Here is a 26,920-nt window from a genome sequence, read left to right as displayed (position 1 = left end):
TGGATTTGTTGCTTTTTGTCCCATTTGCTCTTCCTTCTCTTTAGATTTTAGTTCTATTTAAAAATCCAGATAACAATGATTTAAAAAAGAGCAGATCTGGTCTGAAAACAGATTTGTTGCCAATCTTATATCATTTTGCCTTAATTGCCGAACTTTCCAAAAGAAGTTGTAAAATTTTGGTTGTTTTGAAAACAACTTAAATTTTTTCAAATGTAATTCATTTTTATTAGCAGATATTCTGTTGCTAAAATCAAAAACCATCTATATAGATATAAATCGTATAATTTGCAACACATTTGGTTGTGACAAAGAATCTGATTTCTCAGTGTATACAACTTTCGAAAAAAGTCATATAAAATTTTTAAAATTTTCTTTTCTTTGTGTAGCCATTTTACAACGGATGCTTTAACACAAATATGGTTTTTATCTACTTGAAATTTTATCTAAAACCTGATAAGAGTTTCAATTTTATTCTATTTTTGGTTTATAATTGCTACAAAAAACGAGAAGTCAATGAAATATTTCTTCAAATATTTGCACAATTACCTTGATAATTGTGTACAGCAAAAGAAGCAAATATCGAAAAAAAAAGTAAAACAAATTGTGTTACTTTTGCTATAATTAAAGTTTAATTAAAATGCTCTTGTTTTCGATTTTTTTTAATATCAGTTTAATTAGGTTTTTTATAAATAATCTAGGAGCGTGCATCTTTTTCAAAATTTGTAGAAAAATTTAATTTCATGTCTTTATGTAAAACATACAAAGAAAGTGAAATTTTAATTTAGGTTTCTTTATTTAACTGTTGACACTTTTATATGTTTGCTTGCTGACATGTCTTAGTCTCTGCTGACATTTGCATCTATATAAAATAAACAAGCCGATTTTAATAATCGTATTATTTAGGTACGTGTTTTTATACTTTTATTTATATTTATTTACAATACATTTGTTAGGGTAGGGCTGTTTGCAAAGAAAACCCTAAAGTTCTGTTTTAGTTATGATTATTATTGAAATTTTATTAAAATTTATGAAGAATTTTTTTATCCGCATTATATTTTTGTTTATTATTTACAAAATACTATGAGTTTGTATGATTTGTAGTCAAATGTGTGCCCAGGCACTTAAAAAACGCGTATTGAATAGAATGCCTTTTGAATAAATAATTCATTTGCGTTGTTCTGTTTACATTTGCGATTTGTTTTTATTTAAACAGAAAATAAATTACTAAAAAATATAAACAATTATGTTGATGATTAATAAATAAAATGTGTTTAATTAAAAATAAATTAAACAATGTTATCAAAATTATTAATGTATGCTTAAAAAAAAAATTGTGTTAATAATTACTTCCCGATTTGTATAGAATTCCTTAAAAATTTAACTTAATGTGGGAAATGATACTTGTTTCCCCTACATTTTTTAAACATTTTGTAAAATGTTAGAAGCATAGATAAATATAAATAGAGCGGAAACTCTGCTGTCAAAGACCTAACTCAGTTGTCAGAAACCTAAGCTATATTCGGCTGTGCCGCATCTTATATACCCTTCACCTAATTATACTTCAAAATAAATTTTTTTAAATATTTTTAGGTAAACAAAATTAATTTTTTTTTTTAATTGTTTTTAAACTTTTTTTTTTTGTTTTTTTTTTAAAAAAAGTTTTTTTAAAATTTTTTAAAATTTTTTTTTTTTTTAGTTTTTAATTTTTTTTTTAAAAAAATGTATGACAAAAAAATTTTTGAAAAAAAATTCGGGTTAAAAAATATTTTTCCCGATTTTGACCCATTATAGGTCCAACTTACTATAGCCTTATCTACATCGTTGCAATGGACTTTGAAATATCTATCATTAGATATCCATATTGTCTATATTAATGACTTAGTAATCCAGATATAGATAAAAAATAGGTCAAAAATCGAGGTTTTCCCGGTTTTTTTCTCATAACTCCGTTATTTATGGATCGATTTTGCTGATTTTAAATAGTAAACTTCTCGAAAGCATGTCTGACAGAATTATTGAAGATTTGGATCCCGAAGATATCTGGGGTCTTCAGAAAATTGATTTCAACAGACAGACAGACGGACGGACAGACAGACGGACATGGCTTAATCTACTCCGCTATCTATAAGGATCCAGAATATATAACTTTATAGGGTCGGAAATGAAAAATGTAGAAATTACAAACGGAATGACAAACTTATATATAACCTTCTCACGAAGGTGAAGGGTATAAAAATCGGGTTAAAAAATATTTTTTCCGATTTTGACCCATTGTAGGTCCAACTTATTATGGTGTTATATACGTGATTGCAAAGGTCTTTGAAATCTATCATTAGATATCCATATTGTCTATATTAATGACTTTGTAATCCAGATATATAGGTCAAAAATCGATGTTGTCCTGGTTTTTTTCTTATATCTCAGACCGATTTTCTCGATTTTAAATAGCAACCGAGCCGAGAGAATTCCGGAGATATTGATGTATGAATCGAGTATGTAAGGTATTTGGGGGCTTCGGAAAGTTGATTTCAACAGACAGACAGACATGGCTTAATCGACGCCGCTATCTATAAGGATCCAGAATACACTCAATAAAACTGCTGATTTTGACCTGCTGAAATGTAATTGAGTTCTAATCGAGCCAACAGTTTAATAGATACACATTTGTTGAGAATATTTTACGATCGGTCGCCTGCAGTGACTTTCATACAACTTTTCTAGATCATGCGATACTTTATTAACCTTCGCTTTACCAAAGGTTTTTTATGTACATGGTTTACCAATACCCACCCGGGTGACACTACACTTTTATAAATATATGCGACGAACGAAATTTTAAAAAATTGAAAAAACCTTATAAAAAGTTTAAAATGGTTCTATTAAATTCTATAGAACTCTAGAATTTGTTCAGTGAGTACAAATTTCATTTAAATCGAAACAAAATTAAAAAAAATATTAAACCAATAAAATCGATGTGGTCACCCGGGTGGGTATTGGTAAAGCGAAGGTTAAATGCGATAAAAATTAATTACAAATTTAATAACCCACTGGCCACTAAGAGACAGTAAAGTGATAAATTATCCGACAAAGTATGGGAGAAAAACAAGCTTCTAAAATAAACAGAAAGAGAACAAAAATTTAAAGTGACTGCAGGCTTGTATACCAAGAGTTCATCAAATTAATATGTAAATTGATCCGATCATATATTACTGGTGGTGAATAAAATCTATAGACTCTGAAATGAAATATAACACAGGTCTTTAGACTTGGGAACTAGTTCAATTGAACTATTAAATTATTTGAATCAAAATGAACTAGTTCAAATCGTTTGCTCAGTTAGTTCAATTTTGAACTATGAATTAAAATGATCCATATATATTAGGGTGGCCCTTAATAAACGAAAGTTGGATTTTGGCCATTCTCATTCCCAGTTTAGTGAACATTAGTAAGAAAATCACCCTGAAATTTTAGGTAAATCGGTTGGGGTTAAGACGTGCCGCAAGCCCTCTGAAGTTTTGAGATGCATTTACAAGGGGAAAAATGCATTTTTTTTCAGTTTTTGTAAAAATTTTGCCATTAAAAAATTACTTTTGCTATTTAATTTAAAAGAATCGAAATGTGTACGCAATTGTCGTTCTAATAAAATATAAAACACAAAAATTGGTTAAAAAATGTTAAAGTTATTAAAAAAACGCCAGGCCATTAACGTGTCGCAAGCCACTAGAACAACAAATGTAGGAACAAAATTAATATATTTTGATAAATATTGAATTAAAAACTAATTTTTACTTAAAATATATTGTTACGTTTTAACCTTTTCAAAACGTTGGTTTATTTCCTTTAAATAAACCGGATACTTTTGATTGCAAATAAATGCCGTTTAGTAGTTTGAAAATTGTAACAACTCTTTATTTATTTAAAAATGTACAACAACAGAATTAAATAGTCACTCAATGTTTTTTATACACGTTTATAAATTCGCAGAAATACAGACACACTTTATAACGTACACGAATTCACTTGAAAATACAGCACACTTTAAGGCACTCAGTTGATGGTTATTCGAAAAGCGTCTCTGATAAACTCACTAACGACTGCAACCTCTGTCACTATTTATAACACTGCCTTCTGCACTCTAGATTGCTCTTTAACTGTCTAGAGGTTTCCAATACATACGCCATCTGTGGTGTACTTTCTACAATGTTCTTTAACTGAATATTCGAATTCGAATATACGGTCGCAGCAAACAGCGTTGACATACTTACGATCAATGGTCAACTGAAAGCTTTTATTCAATATTAATAATGCCCACAGATATGTTACAGTTTGCTATTACAGCACTGCTATTTGAAAGCATTATGCTACTTTTAAATCAGCTGTTAAAATCATTATATTTGAATTCAAGTACAATTTCGTTAGTTTTTGATACCGTTAATTCGCAGGTATGACCAAAAAAATAAAAATTGTTTTAACAGCAAATTCAAAACTCCATTTTCAAATTTTTAAAAAATTTGTTAAACAAATTGCAGAATTTCTTGATCATCTCATTGGGTTTTAATGTGAATATAATAGGGAATAAAAATATGAAAAAATTATGAAAATAATTTTTGAAGAAAACCCCATTATTTGGCAATTTTTTGGCGAATGAGCTCTATTTCCTTATTGTTATCAATTTTAAGTAAAACCTATTCAGAATATTATAGTCCAGATAATTCTAAATATACTCTTAAAGTTTTACTAAAATCCGAAAACGTTAAACCTTAAATCTATAGGCGTACAAATGTCACGTACGATGATATGGAATTGACCATATGACAATGAAACTTTAGCCTAGTATCAAATTGACGAACATTTGACTTTCTCATAATGAAATCCGGGGGCTCGAAATTCATTTTTGATCCATCTATATTTCTTGGAATGACCCATAGAACAGGAATAGCGAAACTTTTGTTATACATTTTTTTATTAATACGATAAATTTTCCCTTCATTTCCTTTACAGATAAAATGGACACTGATCCGGCATTGGCTAATTTTAAAGTGTTGTACGTGTTAACCCAATTATGTGGCTTAACAATGATCGTTTTGATGGGAAGCTGGATTGGCGTTCATATGGGTGGTTTGTCTGGTACCAGCGCACCAAAATTAGAATTTAATTGGCATCCTCTTCTAATGACAATTGGTTTAATATTCTTATATGGCAACGGTAAGTGTTTTTTTTTATCAAACGATTACTCATAGCAAATAATTTAATAATAAGTTAGAAATTTAAAGACGATCTGGCAGAATAAAATTCGTAGAAGTTCGACTTTTACTATCAAATACTGTCTGTCCTTCGAAAATCAAAATAAATTTAAAGACAATCTGGCAGAATAAAATTTGAATTTCTACTTTTACTATCAAATAAGTACTGGCTGTCCTTCGAAAATCAAAACAATCGATTGAATTAATTCTTTTGAATTGTTGCGCATTTCAAAATAAAAATATCATTGTGCACTTGTCGTTCAAAAAACATAAAATATAACTGACATACTTGCGAATACCTGTAGGTTTTATGTCGTACTTAAAGATATTTTTGCAACTATTGTTGTTTAACATTAAATAGATTTTAAGATGGTAATGAACGCAGAATGAATGATTTGTATCTGAAAGGTGTGTGTTGATGGCGGTTGAATATGATCGCTGTGTTTCGTAGGTGACGTGAAGGTGCAGTTAATTTGCAATTGTTGAGTTTTATTTAAGGTATTTTGAATTTTATTTTATTTTGCTGTGATTAGTATGCCAAAATCGATTTTGAGCGTCTTTTTTAAAGCCACACACTTGTTTATTAATTAGGTATTGACTGATTTCTGTATAAGCAAAAAAATAAAAAATAAATAAAAATATTGTTACGAGTATTACTTAATAAAAATTCTTAAGTTATTTCAACATTTGCTTAATTTGAAAGCAGGAACAAAGCATAAACAAGTGAATTTTTTTATTAGCTTTTGGTTTTGTATACAATATTGAGTTGTTGGTTTTAACGTAAAGCCTTAAATACTTCATTGTTGTTCTATTTCGGAAATTATTATCAAGATATTAAATTAATATAAACACAGATTTTTGGATAATAAATATTTTGATTGAGCTTTATACACTTTGTCCAACGTTTCTTTCCAATTTGTTTATTCCTTCCAAAAATATAACATTTGTCGAGGTTGGATTGTCAAAATGAAAGGATTATGGAAGGATTTCATCGTTGGAATCAAATCTCTTTACGTCGCACAGTGGCGACATTTGAGTTTTTTCGTTGCAAAAATCATTACTGTTGAACCAAATGAGATAAATAAAAAATTTAAAAGACATATGATATGCAATTGATCACCCTATGAAATGAGTGTTTGAAAAGGGTTCTACGCAAGATGTATTAACAAGGTGGCAGCGTAACTACAACAATTACAACAATACAAGAACAATAATCATTTTTTTTTGTGCAAAACCGTGTAAAGTGTCAAAAAAAAATTCACAAAAACGCACTTTTATAAATGAAATAGTTTTTTTTAACACTTAAATATTTTATACACATAAAGCGATGACAAATACTCACTCAAGGCGTATTTAACAAGGTGACAGCAGTGGCGAATTGAAATAAATACAGGCGAATTCACTTATTTTTTATATATAGAGTGTGACATACGGGCGTACGGGCGAATATTTTTTATATATGTAGTTTGACATTTGTGCGTGCTATTTCTATAATCAGCTGTGCTGCCGATGGCACCTTATTAAATGCACCTTGTACTCACTATAAAATAATCTTTTTAATCCTATAACAAATTTTAAAATTTTTGTAAACAAGCTTTTGACATTTCACAAGGCAAAACACGAGTAGAGCAAAAAATAGTCAGCTGACGTTACGCTGCCACCTGGTTAAATATGCCTTGGTTCTACGCCTTTTAGGTGCCTACTTATGGGTTAGCAAAGTTGAAATTTGTGGAAAAATCAATTTTATTGGAAGTAAAATAAAATATTTTTTAAAATTTCAGATTTTTTATGTTTCTTTTTATGATTTAAAATTATTGCAGAAAAGATTAAAAAAAATATTTTTTAAAATTTATTTTTAATTTTTTTGTAAAATATTCCAAATAATTTAAATTTTTTTTAAATTAATTTTAAAATTTTTTGTAAAATATTGATCACAATCCGTAAAAAAGGTATATCTAATGGGATTTCACGGTTGTATGTCATAAATTGTTCAAAAATGCATTCAACACCTTTCTGGAACCATGTGTTTTTTTAAAAATTGTACCTCTAACAAAAAATGGGGCAAGGACGGGCAGCTGGAAATTTCTGCAATAAGTAAAGGACTAACCAAAGAACTTATTTTGAAAATATGGCAAATATAGAAATTGTTAGTTTTTTTTTATATTTTCCATCAAAGTTGAGAAATATTGAAAAAATGGATAGTTGGCAAATATCGATTTACCTGGACAAATACAAAGCAAATAGTATAGTATAATTTTATTTTATTCTTTTCTTAATAAATAGATCTATTAATAGAATCAAAAATAATGACGATCCGTTACCTAGTTTTTGAGATATTGTATCTGAAAGCGGACCAAATTACCTAAAAATGGTCTGTTTTTTTGAAAACTGAAAATCAGTGAACTTTGAAGGGCCTATATCTTCTGAACCAAAAATGTGATTGTAATATAGGTTTTTCCTGTAAAATAGGTTTATTCAATAATTTTGCAATCTCACTTGTTCTACGGGTGCCACTGTGCGTCGACACATTTCTTCAGGTTTGCAAACAAGAAATAGTGCTTTTGGGTGCTTTTCGTAGGCTAATTCATGGATTTTTGCCATTGAAACTGCACATGTATGTACCCGATTTATCCTCCGATCTTGCGGAAAGCTTTCTCATACCCAAGAGATCATTCAAAATTGTACCCACTGAGCCATGTGAGATGCCTATGGCTTCTACAATCTGTCGCACTTTCAATCTCCGCCAACACCATATTCGTGTCTAGAACGTTCGGCATCTTCCACAATCGCACTATTAATCTGTGATCGGCCAACTATAATAATTTTTTCAATTATTTCGGTTGTAGAAACCTCAACTGGGCGTCATCTGTGCTTGTACTGCCACAACGAAATTCAGTAAACCACTTTTGAAATTCCTAGTGCAGAGTTCCCATAGTATTTATCAAGCTTAGCCTTTATTTGAATTGATGGTTTTTAACCGCAAAAGACAGACAAATTCACTTAGTTCCAATATCTCATCAAGTCACGAGGTAGTCTGCCATCAATGGCTCTATTATTTTTCACAACTAGACGAATTGAGATATTGCAAAAAAAAACGTTTTCGTGTTATTTCGGAATTAATAAAAAATATTGGATTTTTTAAAATTTTTAGATTTTATTTGGAAAAATTTTTATAACATAAATTTATTTAAAGTATTGGCCATTTTTAGCTATGACCTTTTCCCATTTTTCTAGCAACATATGGATTCCGAGGCAAAAGAACTGCTCATCTTTTGAGGCCAAGAAAGAATCAATCCTATATCGGATATTATGTTCCAAAGTGAAGCGTTTACCAGAGAGAGCGTTTTGTATCGATCAAAACAAATATTATTCGGACGGGGCAAGGTCTGGACTATAAAGCGGTTGAGGCAAAACTTCCCAACCACATAATTCTAAATAGTTTTTAACATACATTGCAACATGTGGCCTAGCGTTGGCATGATGGAATATTACGGTTCTATTCTGGCCGCATATTCCGGGCTTTTTCGGCCAATGCTCGCTTCAAACGAATCATTTGTATTCGGACCAGATTCAATGTAATGGTCTGGTCAGATTTCAGCAGCTCATAATAGATAGGACTCTTTTGCTGGTAATCATTTCGGAAATGCAAAATCGACTTTCCTGGTCTAACGGCTTCATTTATTGTGGTACCCAATTTCCCTGCTTTTGCATGAATCCTGATGCTCGCAAACGTTTTGAAATAGCTGCTTGAGTAGCTACCAATGATTTAGCAAGCTCTTGTTGAGTTCGACAGCAAGCTTCATGAAATAATGTCTTCAATTCTTTGTATTCAATCTTTTTTGGCTGCCCTGGGCGATCTTTGGTTGTTCACACTATAATGTTCAATAATTAAGTGAGAATAAATGACAGATATGTACCCTTAAAAATGACATACTTATAAGTTATTAAACACAATAACCGCATTCAAAAGGTATACCCAAGAAGATTTTATGGAATTCGGGAAGTGTTAACCCTTTCAATACTGAGGTCAAAGGTCAGATTTTGGTATATTTGGGATTTTTCATAAAAATTTATCGAATTTTTATGTATTGAATGATAAATTGGAGAAATATTTCATAAGTTCTGTAGATAAAATGTTAGTCAAAAGTAATCCCTTTAAAAACGCTTGCAAAAATTTAAAAATTACTTGAGCATTTTTACTAGACATGCAACATTTGCAAGTGTAGTTTCTGAATTTGGTTTGACATTATTAATTTTATTGTTATGGTCTTGCAAACTGTAGTAGTTTTACTAAACTTTCTTCAAAACTGTAGCATTTTTACTAGACTTGCTACATTTGCAAGTGTAGTTTATTATGAAGCTTTATTTTGTAAAGTGTTATTAAATATTAAGTTTTAGTTCTAATTAATAAAACACAATTACATATATTTTAATTACAATAACTAATTATGTATTATAACAAATTATCAATTATTTTTTTAACATATTACCTCCATTTAAGTATTAACCAATAAAACTAAATAATAATTACTAAATGGCACTTCTTTAAATGCGTTTTTTATTTTTTCTTTGCTTTAACACCTTTTTAGCCATTTTGGTATATCGTGGCTTCCGTTCAGCGCGCAAGAAGACATTGAAAATTACACATGCCGCCATACACATGGGTGCATTCATTTTAACGGTTATTGCCCTCAAAACCGTATTTGATTCACACAATTTAGCCGATCCAAATCCCATACCCAACATGTATTCGCTGCACTCATGGTTGGGTCTATCGGCCGTCATACTTTTCTGTTTGCAGTATGTGGTTGGTTTTGCCGCATATTTAGTGCCAGGTGCTAAGGAATCATTGAGAGCTGCCATCATGCCATTGCACATATATTTCGGTCTATTTGGCTTTGTATTGGCAATTGCGTCGGCTTTGATGGGCATAACGGAAAAGGCGATATTTTCTGTGTAAGTTATACTTTAATTTAATGAATGAATATTATTTGTGTTGATTTTGTTTAATAAAATTTCTTTTTAAATCTTTGTTTTAGTGAGAACTATTCCAATTTACCCAGTTCTGGTGTGATGATCAATTTGTGCGGTGTTTTGTATGTGGTGTTTGGCGGTTTGGTCGTTTATTTGGCTACAAATCCCGCTTACAAAAGGAAAGCTATGCCCGAAGATACCGCATTGCTGACAAATGGTGCTGAATAAAGTGTTTCTCACTTTTATTTGCTTTATGTTTTAGACTTTCAATTTAAGTTTTACTATTTTGTTTTTTTTTTTAGATTTTTAACCAATATCACAAAGATAAGCTCAAATTTTTTTTTTACCATATAAATATATATTTTTATATAAAGTTTTTATTGTTGTTTATTTGTAATAATTTACAAAATTAGTTTGAGAAGTTTAACAGAATTATATTTTTCTATACAACTGCATAAGTATAAATCTTATGGTGCTAAAAAAAGTAAGTTGTTTTTGGATTAATGTTTAATTTTCTTAATTTTAATATGTATTAAAAATATTACCAAATATTTAAGAAAGTATTTTATTTTATTATCAAAAAAAAAAATAAAAAAAATATTAAAAGCTTTTGTAAATTTTACTTAAATATTAGAACGAAATTTATTTGTCAATGTATTAACAATAACAACTAATAAACGTAACCCCTGATTGCTTAAGTTGGTTAAGTCACAATTTCAAATAATTAAACATAAATTAAATACATATGAAATAAATATATTATTTAAACATTTATGTATAAATACCAAAATAAAACAATATTATTATTATTGATGTAAATTATTCTAATCTAAATACAATACATATATACAACAAATACAATAATAAATATACATATTGCAAAATAAATTATAATAAAATTGTTGAATTTTAACTAAAAAAAACAACAATAAAGGGTCTTCCAATAGGAATTTCCGAACTTTGACAGTTGGTAGCGGCCATATTGTTGTAGCTACATCTCTCAAATTGGCTGCCATTTATTCAGTTCATATTTTTTTGAGAACGAAAGAATAGAAATGAAACAAGTAAGAGTGCTGTGCCGAATCTTATATACCCTTCACCAAATTATACTTCAACATTTTAAATATGTTTAGGTAAACAAAATTTAATTTTTTTTCCAGTTTTTTTTTTTTTTTTTGGAAAAAAATTTTTTTCGATTGTTATTTTAAATTTTTTAATTTTTTTTTTTAAATTAAAATTTTGTTTTTGAAAATATTGATATATATTGTCTTGGTTTTTTCCTCATATCTCTGCCATTTTTGGACCGATTTTGCTGATTTTAAATAGCAAAATTCTCGAAAGCATGTCTGACAGAATTATTGAAGATTTGGATCCCGAAGATATCTGGGGTCTTCAGAAAATTGATTTCAACAGACAGACGGACAGACAGACAGGCGGACATGGCTTAATCGACTCCGCTATCTATAAGGATCCAGAATATATATACTTTATAGGGTCGGAAATGAAAAATGTAGAAATTACAAACGGAATGACAAACTTATATGTATACACCCTTCTCACGAAGGTGAAGGGTATAAAAAGAGGCAAATAAATCTGTAATTTCTAAACGGTTAGTCTGGTTTGAATGAAATGCACAAATAGTATGTGTTTTCGAGTTTAATTTTTGAATTTGGACCTAATGGGCCAAATAGGGGCGCGGCCAGGGTTCACAAAGTAAGACACCTAGGGTATAATCACCCTTATCGTGGTTGGTGTAAACATCATACGCCTACGTCAGTTTCGTACTAGATTAAAGATAAAATGCAAACTTGTTATTTAATTAAGTACGAAACTGTCGTAGGCGTAAGACGTTTACTCCAACCACGATAAGGGTGATTAAATTTTTAAAACGATACAATTTCGCATACTTTACGCTACCAATTACATTATTTAATTAATGAATAAAAAGAATAAAACCAAAAAATTATGATATTTCTGATTAATAAGCACTAAAAACTTCACTACATTAGATTCACGAGATATTAATATTAAGAAGCTATTATATTGTTACGTTTTAACCTTTTCAAAACGCTGGTTTATTTCCTTTAAATAAACCGGATACTTTTGATTGCAAATAAAAGACGTTTAGTAGTTTGAAAATTGTAACAACTCTTTATTTCTTTAAAATGTACAACAACATAATTAAATAGCCACTCAATGTTTTTTATACACGTTTATAACTTCTCAGAAATACAGACACAATTTATAATGTACACGAATTTACTTGAAAAACACAACACACTTTAAGGCACTCAGTTGATGTTTATTCGAAAAGCGTCTCTGATAAACTCAATAACGACTGCAACCTCTGCCACTATTTATAACACTGCATTACCATCTAGAAAGCTCTATTTCTACAATGTTCCTTAACTGATTATTCGAATTCAAACAGCGTTGCCAACTTACGATCAATGGTCAACTGAAGCTTTTATTTAATAATGCACACAGATATGTTACAGTTTGCTATTACAGCACTGTTATTTGAAAGCATTATGCTACTTTTAAATCAGCCCTTAATATCGTTATATTTGAATTCAAGTACAATTTCGTAACAATATTTTTTTTTATACAAAATGTATTATGTTTGAAAATTTAAATGAAATGAAAATTATTTAACAAAGAAATTAAGTAAAATATAAAAATGTGGGCTTTTCAAGGGTTAATCAAACTTTCTGTTTATCAACTTATAGATTAACCAACACTTCATTTACAAAATTTACACAAAATTCAAAATATTTAATCCTGTATTTTGAATAATCAAAATCATGAAAATAAATACATATGTATTATTCAAAGAATGCTTGCTTAATTAATTATACTACCTTATACAAATATAACAGCTGAGCAACTTAATTTTCAATGACTACTTCATACCATCTGCATTACTTAAACGTATTTTGGTAATGGCTGATATTTAATCTGATATAAAAGTACTTGTTTACGAAATTTAGAATTAATTTCTAATCAAATTTATTCAATCATTAAATATGATTACATTTTTGTTAGTTCAAATCTAGCGAATTCATTTAAAATACATATATATGCTTTCTTCATTCAATTTGTTTTTTTAATCTCTTACAAAATAAATGAAGAATATTTGTTTAAAGACAATTTGTAATATATTTAATAATAATAAGTTCTTATTCAAATTTGAAAAATTTTCTTCTCCTTAACCCGACTTACCTCTGACATCTACAAACACAAAAATTGCGCAAGGGATTTGTTTAATGTGAAACGGTTCTTAATACTCTAATATATACATATGTATGCATTATTTCAAAGCTTAAAGGATTTTATTTTTCGATCTTTTTAAAAATTTAGATTAGAACCACAACCACTGTCGACAATCAGTTTACATACATTTTGTATGCAAAACATAAAAATTGTTTATATTTGTTTGCTCACTGTAGTGATCCTAAAATTTCTCTCATGTTTTTGATTTGTAGTCAATATAATTCATCGCCTTATATCTTGCTGCGGTTTGTCGACCACAGTTTCAATTGTTTCAGTTTTCATGCAAGGCCTTGCACAAAATTTCCCCAGCAATATAAAATAGTATGTACTGAAAATTGGTAACCCTATTGCTTCAACTTAATCACAGCGAATTTATACAAAGTGGAGAAAGTGGCGAATTCAGGGAAATTGCAGCGAAGTCATTAATTTGACATTCCGAACAATACTCTCACTAATGAGAATGTGAAACTACATATAAAAAACGAATGAATGAATTCGCGCCAATTTTCCTAAATTCGCCCTAACTTCCCTGAATTCGCCACTTGCTCCACCTAGTATGAATTCACAAAAGCTTGAGAAATTAAATTTGAACTGTACGAGAGTACATATTGTTAAAAAATTTATTTGTTCCAAAAAATAAAACAATGCAGATAGATATTTGATACGATTTGCAAATGCTATAGTACCTCTTAGTATTTTCGTATTCTAATCAAATAAACAGTTTTCCAAATTCCGACAAAGAAAATACTTACTATTTTGGTATATGAAAAAACAAAAACGAAATTTGGGGCTTTTATTCATTCAAAAAATTGGGGATTTATTTGAAGAAAAATAACGCCCTAATTAAAAAAAATTAATTAAATCCCCAAAAAATAAAATAACGTTTTTTTGCGCTCTGAGAGGTCTAATGTACCTACATATGTATGTATTTTTATTTAAATTTTAAATTCAACCAAATAAATGTAACATCGTAATTTATACCTTCAAATTGTACCAAAAAAAATTTCAATTGCACTAAAATTTCCAACCCTGTACTAGTATGAATTATTATTGCACTCCTTTTCATCTCCACTTTTTAGTCTTATTATCAAACGTTTAAGTGAGCGGTCGCCAAAATGTTGTCGGTTTATTTCAATCGGGAAAAATAGTATAAAAAGTGTTCAAAATTAATTAAAATTTAGTGAAAAGCCTTAGCTAAAGTGTTGGTGATAAAGTAAAAGTGTTTAGTTGAAAGCATCTATGAATGCTAAGTCACAAATCGCAAATTAAAATTTGCAATTTTTTTCTATTCGTTTCATATCGTTTAATTAGTAGAAGTCGGGTACGGGTTTTTGTTAAAATGACGGAATAAGACAAAATCGGCAACAATTGCTAAAACTACTAGAATTGCTAGAATGTGTTGAAGGTTTGTGAATCGAATAATTTATTAAAGTGTATTAGGAAATAATAATAATAATACTATGGAATTTCTAATTAGAATTTCGTTCAGGAGTAACTAAAATTTTTAGAATTGTTTGTGTATTAAAAAATAACCCGAGGAAGTTTAGTAATTGTTGGGAATATAAAAATTGTTCTACTTAATTGGATTTTTTTTATAGAAAAAATGCAATATTTGCTGGAATCATATCAGGTTTGTGTATTAAATAATTTTAAATTATCTACATTTTCAAAAAATAATAAAATGTCTGATCTTTTCATATTTCTAAAATATTTTAACAAATAAAATTTCTTAAAAATTGATTGATTAAAACGTTTGAAATTATGACTTTTTTTTTAAATTTCAAAAACAAGTGCAATTTTTTTTTTAAATTTTGTTTACCTAAAAATATTGAATATTTTAAAGTATAATTTGGTGAAGGGTATACCTATATTTACATAATTAGAATTACTTTTTTATCAATTGCAATTACTTTACCAATTACTTGTTATTGGTAATTACATTACATTAAATATTTCAAATGAATACAAATTTTTGAAAATATTTTTTCTATTTTTTATGTAAATTTCAACTTTAGGGCAAAAATTCTCAAATCGCATAGTTGATATCAAAATATAGTAACCCATTTTAGATGGCCCAATATGTTCCTAATTATTTTGTAAAGGATTTCGGTAAACCCTCCTCCGGTAAGGATATTAAAGCCAAAAATCTAAAATATGCCATTTTTGGAATTTTTCAAAACTTTTTTTTTGGCAATTGCGGTATTCCTGATAACAAATTTCAAAATTTGTTTTTATTTTTCCATTTTCAATATAAAAACCTACACAACTGTAAAATTTCATTAAAAGATATTCATAAATAAAAATTTAATTTCAATTTGAAAAATCTGTATCTCTGCAAAAACTCAATAAAAAGCATTTTTTTGTCATATTTTTTAAAAAAAAGTGTTCCATAAATTTTTTAATTGTCAAAAATTATATATATTTTTGAAAAATATACAAAATTCCCTATTATCCTTTGATATACAATATTTTTGTACAAATCTTATTTATTTACTTAGGTTGTGTATTTTGGCCATAAGAGTGTTTTACACTGACATATGTAGCTAAATCGAGTTAGGATTTCATTCTTCAAGCGCACTGATTTTGCTAATAATGGTATTCGATTAAGCGCTCATGCTGTGTTTTTATTCTTTGTGGCAATTTCATGTTGAAAAACAATTGTCAACTGGTGTCAAATCGATAATCTGCATTATTCTAGAATAAAATAGCATTTTTCAGGGAGATATTGAAAGCTATCCATAATTAATTTAACTAGATCCATAGTATCCACGCACTGGTTCCGAATAGAAGCACAATCTGTAAAACGATATACAAAGAAACATGTTTCAAAACTTTTTTATTTTTAAATAATTCAAAATAAAATTACCGATAGAAAATCCACAAATATTTATACATGTAAAACGACTTGGAAATTTTTCATTACTGAATATTTTGCTAATTAAATCAGAAGTTATACCAAAACAGGTTAAAGACAATTTGCCATTTATTTGCAATAAATCCAAACAAAAGTCTGCCAACGCATAGAATACTTCACTATAAAGAGTAAAATGCTGAAGCTTAGTTTCAAAAGCTCTGATTTGACTGAAGTCCACATCCGGATTATGCTCATAGAAGTCGTCAATTGTTAATTCTCTTAGGTTGTCGTGTTTTAATAGCTGCAGCAGTTCGCACATATCAATATCTATATTACCATCCAAATCGATAGCTATTTTTTCCAAACATTTCAATTCGAAACAATCTTTTACATTTAAATAACGCCATTGCATGTACAAAACTTTCAAGTTTGGCGCAAAATTTGCCAGGTTCAATGGGCAATCTGGCCAACAACCATTTTCCCAATTGAAATGAAATAAGTTTTTCAGATTTTTCTTATTAAAATTTAATAATCCTATGAGTTCATCGCCCCAGAAATCACATTGCAATTTTTCTAATGTGTTTGAAATAAGGAAATATTCCGAATCACCACAGTACTGGGTGTTGTAAGATATAAAGCTTTTTAAATGCATGTCCTGTAAAATGGTCTTCAAATTCAACCATGTTAAGTTATTGCATGTTTGGAGTTTAAGTTCTTGTAGTTTGGGCAGTGCTACGAAATTCTCTATGCAGCAGGTATCTAATGATAAATGTGTTAAATTTTTACAGGATTTCAATAAAATATTAAAGAAATCTTTATAAATTCTATAGTAATACCCTTTATAACAAGTAAGTGCTAAATGGCTTAGATTTTCAAAATTCGGCAACATGTTTGTTTGAAAATATAAGAAATCCTTAAATTGATAACAGGGACCCATTTCAAAATTTTTGCAAACCTTTAAATTTTCGTAAGTTAAATTGTGTTCCGGTGCACAGATGTCGGCTTCAATAGCAAATCTTAAGTTTAGATGCTGCAAATTGAATTGATTTAAAATATGTTTAACGTTGGAAAAGTTAAACAAGCGCTCTCTGTAATTCCATCCGGTAAAAATTATAATTAAATTCTTTAAATTTGTCATATTTTTTATAACCTGTATATCTAGATCTTGATCTAATAGAAACGGCTGACCCTCTGGATTAAAACAATCAACCAACTTCAAAGTTTCCAGTTTTGAACAATTATTGGCTACATTTTTTAACACTTGAGTTGACAATGTCATTGCTAATCTGAGATAGATAAGATTTGTAAATTTTTTTATTAAAGGAAATTCTAATTCCAGGCATAATTTTAAATTTAATTTTTTTATATTAGAAAAATTTAAATTAAAGAAACATTCCATTTCATTGCTTTGAAAAAGTAGATTATTTTGCTGAAACATTTCACGTAAATTTGACATGTGCATGTATCTACAGTAACTGCCGGCTACTGTATCAATTTTATTTGATACAAAAAATTTGTTTTCTTTTGGAAATGTATAAACTTCCACTTCTTTAAATTTTCTATTCCACACGAAATTCGTTATAATATATTTCAATTCTCCGGAGACTTGCAGCAATTGTAATTGTTGTTCGTAGTTTAAATATTTGCAAATATTTGTAACTAATTCGATGTTTTTGAAACATTTTGCTGCCGTTGAAATATTGCTGGTATTATTACAAGACATATTTTGTTATTATTATTTGCTTATCCACCATAGTTGCGTTAATGACTAAATCAAATTTATTCTTGTACATTTATTCCAAAAAAGCTATCGCTTTTTTCAGATTAAACCATATCATATCATAATGGTTATCATTAGTTTTTTGGAAATGATAATAAAAATATATAAAAAAAAGTTCACAGTGGGGTAGTTCGTGAAAAATTTGTTTACAAATATATATGGTCCCGAACGCGACATTCGTACACATTCGAAATCTGAAACTGTGTTTTTTTTCTTATTTACATCTTTCGATAGCATATTTGTAGCACTATGTTTAATTCAAAAGATGGTTTTGTCGATTAGTTGTTAGCAATAAATGTTAACAATAAACTTACTATCACGAACGATACAAAAATTTAACTCGTTTTCGAATGGCAAAATTCAATATAATTTATTAAGCTAAATAATTTCTGTCCGAAATTGTTACTTCGGAGTCAATACACTTTAATGGAACGGTTCTCAATTAGTTAGTTGTTTTATTATACCCTTCACCATCGTGAGACGGGTATATATAAGTTTGTCATTCCGTTTGTAATTTCCACAATATAATTTTCAGATCCTATAAAGTATATATATTCTAGATCCTTATAGATAGCGGAGTCAATTAAGCCATGTCCGTCTGTCTGTCTGTTGAAATCAATTTTCTGAAGACCCCAGATATCTTCGGGATCAAAATCTTCAATAATTCTGTGAGACATGCTTTCGAGAAGTCTTCTATTTAAAATCAGCAAAATCGGTCCACAAATGGCTGAGATATGAGGAAAAAACCACGACAACCTCGATTTTTGACCTATATCTGGATTACTAAGTCATTAATATAGACAATATGGATATCTAATGATAGATATTTCAAAGACCTTTGCAACGACGTATATAAGACCATAGTAATTTGGACCTACAATGGGTCAAAATCGGAAAACATATTTTTTAACCCAAATTTTTATTTTCACAAAAAAAAATTTAAATTTAAAAATTACAATTAGAAAAATTTTTTTTTACAAAAAAATTAAAAAAACAACTTTGGAAAAAAAAATTAATTTTGTTTACCTAAAAATATTTAAAATTTGTATTTTGAAGTATAATTTGGTGAAGGATATATAAGATTCGGCACAGGCGAATATAGCTCTCTTAGTTGTTTTATGATTGAAATTGAATTGTCGTTTTCGGAACTACTTCTTTACATTAAAGACTTATTGTATTCGTTTTTAATTATCATGACATGCTGTTGGTAAGATTCGAAATAAAAATAATTATCAGTACCTTATACATTAATATAATCCATTACAAATCCGTCATATATCGCGTTATAACGCTTGGGCACCAAAAGAAAATGGAAAAATATAAACGCATAGTTCGAACTGTCATACTGCGCTTTCTTTTTGACATTTATGATCAGTGTACTCTGGCAAATCATCATGGATAGATTGATGCTTGAACAACGATACCAAAACATGGGGTAAATTTCAATTTTTAAAATTTCCCAACAAAATTTTGGTAATGACTTGACCATCAGCATTACTTATGGCTGACATATAATCAGATACATAATACTTTTCATAATTAATTCTTTATAAAATTTATTCAACCTTTGCATGATTACATTTCTGTTAATTCCAATTGATTTAAAATATTTTTTTCGTCATTCAATTTATTTTTTTTTAAATTAGATGGTTAACATTTCCCATATTGATGCTGAATTGTATCTGGTTTTAGTCATTTCCAGTAAAAACATTTAAAACGGTACCAACATTTATAGAGAATGTCAATGTTACAATGTTATTCTAGCGTAAAATAACGTTTCCCATAATATTTAAAGTGATCCATAAGTAATTTGATTTGATTCATAGCTTCCTCACATTGTTCCTGGATAGAAATACAATCTGAAACAAAATAATTATAGTTTTAAACAAAGATTTGATTTTATTACAATAAATAATAATAATTACCTATAGAAACACCACAGATATTTATACAGCTAAATCTATGTGGAAATTTAGCATTAGATAATATATTTGTAATTAAATCGCTTGAAATATTAAAACATGTTAAGGATAATTTTGTATTTAAATGTAATAAATCCAAACAAAAATCTGATATGGCTTCCATTATTGTCCAGGGAACAGTGAGAAAAATAAGATTACAGCGAAATGCCACAAGTTCACTTGAATCAACATCTACAGCACAAACGCTAACGTAGTCAATTGATAAGTCTCTTAAATGTTCATGTTTGAGCAGCAGCAGCAATTCAGACACAACAATTCCAGAATATGAAGTGAGAACTATTTTTTGTAAACATTTCAATTTGAAAGAGTCTTCAACATTTAATTGCAGCTGTTGAATATACAACACGTTCAAGTTGGGAGCAAAATTTGACAGCTTTAAGGCACGATTCTCAAAACTGTACATATTCCAATTGAAGTCTGTTAAATTTAGTAGGTTATTGAATTTTAATAATTGTAATAGATCTTCACATCTAAAATCACATCTGAATTTTTGTAGCGTCGATGAAATAAGGAAGTTTTCAAATTCTCCTCTATACGAGATGTATACAGACGAAAAGGATATTAAATGCATTTCATTTAACATTGTTTTTAAATTTCTAAAAGTTAAACCCCGGCAGTCTCGGAGATATAGATGTTGTAATTTCGGCATTGCAATGAAATCCATAAAGCGGCATTCATCCAGCGTTAAATTTGTTAAATTTTTACAGGATTTTAATAGAATATTAAATAAGTCTGTAGTTAATTTTGTACTGTTCTTGTAACCACTAAGGTATAAATTACTCAGATTTTCAAAGTTCTCCAATATGTTTGTTTGAAAATGTAAGAAATTGGAATATTTAACAAAACGACCAATTTGAAAATTTGTGCAACATTTCAAACTATTAAAAGTTAATTCCTTTTGAAGTGTATTGCTGTCAGGATGAATATGAACATTTATGTTAAGACACTGCAATTTCGTTTGATTTAAAATATGTTCAATATTTGAAATGGTGTACAAATGTTGTCTGTCACTGTCCCCGTTGCTGTCTCTTATAATTAAGTTTTTTAAATTCGCCATGTTTTTTATAATCTGAATATCGATGTCATTATCTAAAACCAATGTTTGACCCTCTGAATTCAAGCAATTACACAAAACCAAAGTTTCTAGTTTCAAACAATTATCGGCCAGTTTTTGTAGGTCCTCACTTGCCAATGTAATGCGCACATAACTTAGATAGTTAAGATTTTTGAAGTTTTGCTTTAAAGGAAATTTAACTATAACACTTTCGTAATAATCACTTGCTATTAATTGCATTTTTTTAATATTATGTGCGTTTATATTTAAGCTAATATCTAAGTCATTAGTTTTAAAAAATAAGCTTTGCTTGCTTATTATATCACATTTTTTGGCACTACTAAGGAAATCATTTGCTTGTATATCAATTCGATTCGATACTAAGATATCTGTTGTTTCATGAAATATGAGTATTTCCACTTCTTTAAATTTAGATTTCCATACGAAATTCACAATTATATGATTTAATTCTCGAGAGACATTTGACAATTGAAATTGTTGTTCGTAGTTTAAAAATTTGCAAATATTTGTGACCAATTCGATGTTTGTAAAACATTTTTCCGTTGTCGTTGAAATGTCCGTGTTATTAAGAGACATGTTATGTTTGTAATGAATTTGCATTTTCATTTAATTCTTATTACCTCTGACTCACATTGTAATTAATATATATTAAGTGGATTCACAAGGTATTCTAAGTTCAGAAGTACTAAAATAATATCATGAACAAAATACGACTGATGTGAATAACCCCTCTTAACCTTCGCTTTACCAAAGGTTTTTTATGTACATGGTTTACCAATACCCACCCGGGTGACACTACACTTCTATAAATATATGCGACGAACGAAATTTTAAAAAATTTAAAAAACCTTATAAAAAGTTTAAAATGGTTCTATTAAATTCTATAGAACTCTAGAATTTGTTCAGTGAGTACAAATTTCATTTAAATCGAAACAAAATTAAAAAAAAATATTAAACCAATAAAATCGATGTGGTCACCCGGGTGGGTATTGGTAAAGCGAAGGTTAACTTAGTGTGTTATTTCAAATCTAAAATTCAATTAGCGCCATTTCCTATACTACACTCCATTTTCTGGGAGGATTGGTGCGTACACGTTTGATCGTTATCTGAAATAAAATCATTCATTGAATCTCAGTTCTTGTGTGGATAAAGTAAATTATATCTTACCTGAATATTTTCTATAGCGTCCATTAATAACAATTCTGCAACAACTTTTACACAAAGAAATAAAAATTTTGTTAAAAAAATAAATGTAAACAAAAACAGCTGATTAGCAGAAACCTGTGTCGAACACTTTTGTCGGCGGCGGCTTGTGGAAAATAGTTTGGCGGCAAATAATAGGTTTGAGTAAAAAATTCTAAAAACGGAAAGCATCGATCTTCGAAAAAAGTACCACATTTGTATAACCCTATCTATATCTTGTTTAAATGCATACAAAGTTTTTTACTATCACACTGTAAATAACTTCACAGTAGGCACTTATCTAAAAAAACTCAGTTTTTGAAATACATTTTCCCCGTTTTAGGAATTTTAGTATTTGAAAATAAAAAATGTCAAAAATTGTAATGTCATTGATTTAAGGACACTTGGATATACAAATTTTGTTATGAACCGTTAAAATTTTATATTTTTCTTCATGGAAAATCACCATATTATAATTGTTTTAGTTTTAAGGATAAAGGACGTCCGAAAAATTCTTAACATTATTTCATTTCACTAAAATATTAATCTTCAAGTCATAAGGTTTTCACCAATACCAAATGCTTACATATATAAAAAGCTTATAAATACTTACTACTTCAGAAGCTCCACAAACCTTGTAACCTTTCAAAAATGTTAATGTTTTTATACCATTCACATTCGTGAGAAGGATCCTTATAGATAGCGGAGTCGATTAAACCATGTCCGTCTGTCTGTTGAAATAAATTTTCTGAAGACCCCAGATATCTTCGAGATACAAATCTACAATAATTCTGTGAGACATGCTTTCGAGAAGTCTTCTATTTAAAATTAGCAAAATCGGTCCACAAATGGCTGAGATATGAGGAAAAAACCAGTAAAACCTCGATTTTTGACAATTTTTTCACCAAAAAAAAAAAAAAAAACCAAAAAAATTAAAATTTACAAAAAAAAAAAAAATTTAAATAACAATTCGAAAATTTTTTTTCCAATAAATTAAAAAAAAACAACTTTGGAAAAAAGAATAAATTTTGTTTACCTAAAAATATTTAAAATTTGTATTTTGAAGTATAATTTGGTGAAGAGTATATAAGATTCGGCACAGCCGAATATAGCTCTCTTACTTGTTTCATATAGTCCATGCAAAATGTGTTATACCAACCTTGCTTTTAAGTCAGCGTGAGTTTAAATTCATAAGTTATATGTATGGTTTTCAGGCATGATTTTTTTCAAATCGCGAACAAAAATGCGTCAATTAATTAGTAGTTATCACTTTGTTCCAATATTACTGCTGGGTATTTATGTACATAGTGCCGTTTTCTAATAGTTTCATGAATTATCTAACGGACAAAACTAGAATGTTATATTTCCACAATGATCACCTAGAGGTTTTTACAGCTTTAATGTTAATGTTAGCAGCTTTAACAGTTAATGTTGTAATACTTATAAACAATTCTAATAAGAGCGTGTTATCAACATCATTAATGATAAGTAGAAATTTCTACTGATGGAAATGTTTATAAACTTGATGAGAAAGCTATTTAAGGTATTTATAGACGGTAATGAGTATTAACACTTTTCAAATTTAAAATATTATAGAAATCTTTAGGTATGTCAAGAAATCGCTTCGAAAAATACATTTCTTGTTTACACGATAGTATTACAAATATTTTATTTGTTTGTTGATAGATATTTTTCTGCTAACTTTATTTTTATTTTATATTTTCTTTACATTTTTGTTTGCCTTATTTGTTTTTATAAATACATACCCGATACATATGAAAATAAAAAGTTTTTGAATTGTTTTAAACAAATTTTCAATACCGACCGTAAATCAAAAAAATCATTTGTATTTTTTGAAAATCTAATACAAATTTTGTTTAAACGATGAAATTGTATTATGATACTTGAGTTTTTGACAAATATTAATACTCAGTATTGCCGTCTATAAATACCTTTAGTAATAATAGTTAGATTATGCATACGTTATAACTAAATGTGAAATATATATATATATATACATAATTGCGGTTAGCAATACAATCTGAAAAATTACATATTATTAGAGATATTTGGGGTATTCACACGATCTGCTATTAGTCATATTGTCATAATGTCCTAATATATTATAATAGTTGTTGTATGTTATGACAAAACAATAAACATAATTCTAATAGTCTTATAAGTTTAGAACTTTTTAGTTTGAAACACAACATAAATTTGATTGGTCTATATTAGGACTTATGACAACATGACCAAATATTAGACCGTGTGAATACCCCAATTGTTTGTGTTTATTTAATATTAAAACTATGTATAAATACCCATAGAAAAATCACAAATGTTTATACAGCTAAATCGTTTTGGGAATTTTGCATTACTCAATGAATTACTACTGAAATGGGAGGTTATGTCATAACATGTAATCATGTCATAATGTCCTAATATTTCACAATGATTTTTAATGCTTTTCAAGCAAAAAATGTCCTAAAATAGTACTACTCTGTATGCTATGTTTATTGTGTTATCGTAACCAACCATATATTATGACAATATGACTGATAAGAGACCTTGTGAATTGACCAAATTTTCTATTTAGTTTCAATAAATCCCAAATAAAATCGATCATGGCTTCCATTACTATGCCAGGTACACTGAGATAGATGAGTTTTGTGGGAAATGCAACAAGTGTACTTAAATCAACTGGATGTTGATCACAGTATCTAACGTTGTCAATTGATAATTCTCTTTAAATAGCAGCAGCAATTGGGACTTCATGTGTAAGAATTATTTTTTGTAGACATTTCAATTTGTAACAGTCTTTAATATTTAATTGTAGCTGTGGGATATTTATTTATTTTATACCCTAGGATCACCCGGTGCACGTTGGGCTCAAATGGTATAAAAGTGGCGATTAATTGAAATTTAGAAATAAAGTTTTTATAATAAATTTTGGTACAGGGTAAAAGTAGATAAAATTCTAGATCATTAGCTGTAAAAATAAATCAACTAAGTTGTTTACTTTCTTTTCAGTGAGCGGTCAAAGTTAGCAATTAATTGCTGTTTTTAAAAAAAAGTGAAAAAATTGTAAATTTTTACAATTCAAGCGATTATTGTTAGTATTAAATCTACTAAAAATAAATCTTTTGTAATGGAACCTACATCATCAGGTATTAAGGTATATAGTAAATTTTTTTTTTAAAAAATTTTGTGTGTGCATATATTTTTAATAATTTTTTTAAAAAAGCTCCAAAATTGGGATAATTTCCGCATTTAATGGGCCACAATTAATAGTTAGTAATAGTTGAAAATAGTTTTATAGAATAGTATAGTATAGGATATCAGCTTATATTTAAGAAAAAAAAATCCAGACAATGCCCGGCCATTTTTTTTATTTTCATTTTTGTGTAAAAACTCTCGTTGTCATTTATTTAACAAGACCAGTAAATTATAACAACGATGAAGATAGTAATGATGATAATGATGAAGAATATTATAATAATGATGATGAAGATAATGATTATAATGAAGCTTATGATAATTGGGATATTTGTGATGAATTTGAGAATGCAGAATAATACAAATATTTTAATATATTTTTTATTAAGAAGGTAAAACGAAACCAAAGAAACGCCTAACAGGTTAAACATTGTTTTCCATTTTTTTAAAGCTGTGTTTTTATGTATTTATGATTATTCATTACAAAAATTCATAATATTCTCTTTTGTGATTTACATTTAGAAAATTTTGTGAAAAACAAAAATTAAAATTTAAATTTAAATTAATTTTATACTAATATAAATACATAGAATAAATTTATTATTTAAATTTTTTAATAGTACATTAAGTATGCTTTAATTTCCAATTGTATTCATTAATTTATCGATTTCGATTCACAAGTTACAGCATATATTGTGAACTATGGTTTTTTTTTCAAAAAAACAATAATGCACTTTACGGGTTAAAAAATTTTTTTTTTTAATTTTTTTTCTAAAATGCTGTTTTTTTATGTATTTATATTCATTACTAAAAAATTATAATATTTTCTTTTGTGACTTTTTTGAAAAAAATTTGGAAATTTATACAATTTTGTGTAAAACAAAAATTGGATTTTAAATTAAATTTATATTAATATAAATACATAGAATAAATTTATAATTTGAATTTTTTAATAGCACATTATGTATGGTTTAATTTCCAATTGTATTCAATAATTTATCGCTTTCCATTCCAAAGTTACAGCATAAATTGTGAACAAAGGTAATTTTTTCCAAAAAACCGTAATGCGCTTAAAGGGTTAAACATTTTTTTTGTTACCTTTTTTTCTCATCATAACTCATCAATAAAAAAAAATATAATATTTTAAAACTACGGCTTCTATGAATTAATCGCCACTTTGGGTACCATCGAACCCACTGTGCGGTGGTCAAAATTCGATCACTAATAACTAAATTATACAGTTACTTATGAGTATTTGCACGTTTGTGTAATTAGATGTGCATAAACATGTTGTTGTTTTTCAAACTAATTTAAAACGCTTTTTACCACTTTTATAGAAAG

The 26,920-nt window shown here is 28.2% G+C and overlaps 2 protein-coding genes and 1 long non-coding RNA gene across 6 annotated transcripts in view; 1 reads left to right on the top strand and 2 right to left on the bottom strand.

Moving 5' to 3' along the window:
• The window catches only part of LOC135953703 (plasma membrane ascorbate-dependent reductase CYBRD1), a 57,474-nt gene extending 46,358 nt beyond the window's left edge, over positions 1-11,116 (top strand). For all 3 annotated transcript variants that reach the window (XM_065503680.1, XM_065503681.1, XM_065503679.1), the window contains exons 2-4: positions 5,002-5,205; positions 9,833-10,199; positions 10,283-11,116. In XM_065503680.1, the coding sequence (XP_065359752.1) occupies positions 5,002-5,205; positions 9,833-10,199; positions 10,283-10,445 (734 nt within the window). In that variant the 3' untranslated portion in view covers positions 10,446-11,116. The remainder of the gene's footprint in view (positions 1-5,001; positions 5,206-9,832; positions 10,200-10,282) is intronic.
• A 4,876-nt stretch (positions 11,117-15,992) lies between these two features.
• Positions 15,993-18,780, bottom strand: LOC135954588 (uncharacterized). The gene is made up of 2 exons (XM_065504780.1): positions 16,357-18,780; positions 15,993-16,286 (listed from the first exon to the last, which is right to left on the bottom strand). Exons 1-2 carry the CDS (start codon positions 18,065-18,067, stop codon positions 16,180-16,182), a joined length of 1,818 nt encoding a protein of 605 aa, XP_065360852.1. The 5' UTR covers positions 18,068-18,780; the 3' UTR covers positions 15,993-16,179.
• An 874-nt stretch (positions 18,781-19,654) lies between these two features.
• On the bottom strand, positions 19,655-22,465 carry LOC135954148 (uncharacterized). Of its 2 annotated transcripts, XR_010576245.1 has the most exons (4): positions 22,349-22,465; positions 22,191-22,287; positions 20,050-21,918; positions 19,655-19,983 (listed from the first exon to the last, which is right to left on the bottom strand). It is a non-coding gene; the product is annotated as an uncharacterized LOC135954148 (long non-coding RNA). The 2 variants fall into 2 exon arrangements; XR_010576244.1 differs by having other exon boundaries at positions 20,050-22,287.
• Between the last annotated feature and the right edge of the window lie 4,455 nt (positions 22,466-26,920).

This window comes from Calliphora vicina, chromosome 3 (assembly GCF_958450345.1).
Source record: "Calliphora vicina chromosome 3, idCalVici1.1, whole genome shotgun sequence".
Lineage (NCBI taxonomy): Eukaryota > Metazoa > Arthropoda > Insecta > Diptera > Calliphoridae > Calliphora > Calliphora vicina.
This window is presented reverse-complemented; position numbering and strand designations above follow the sequence as displayed.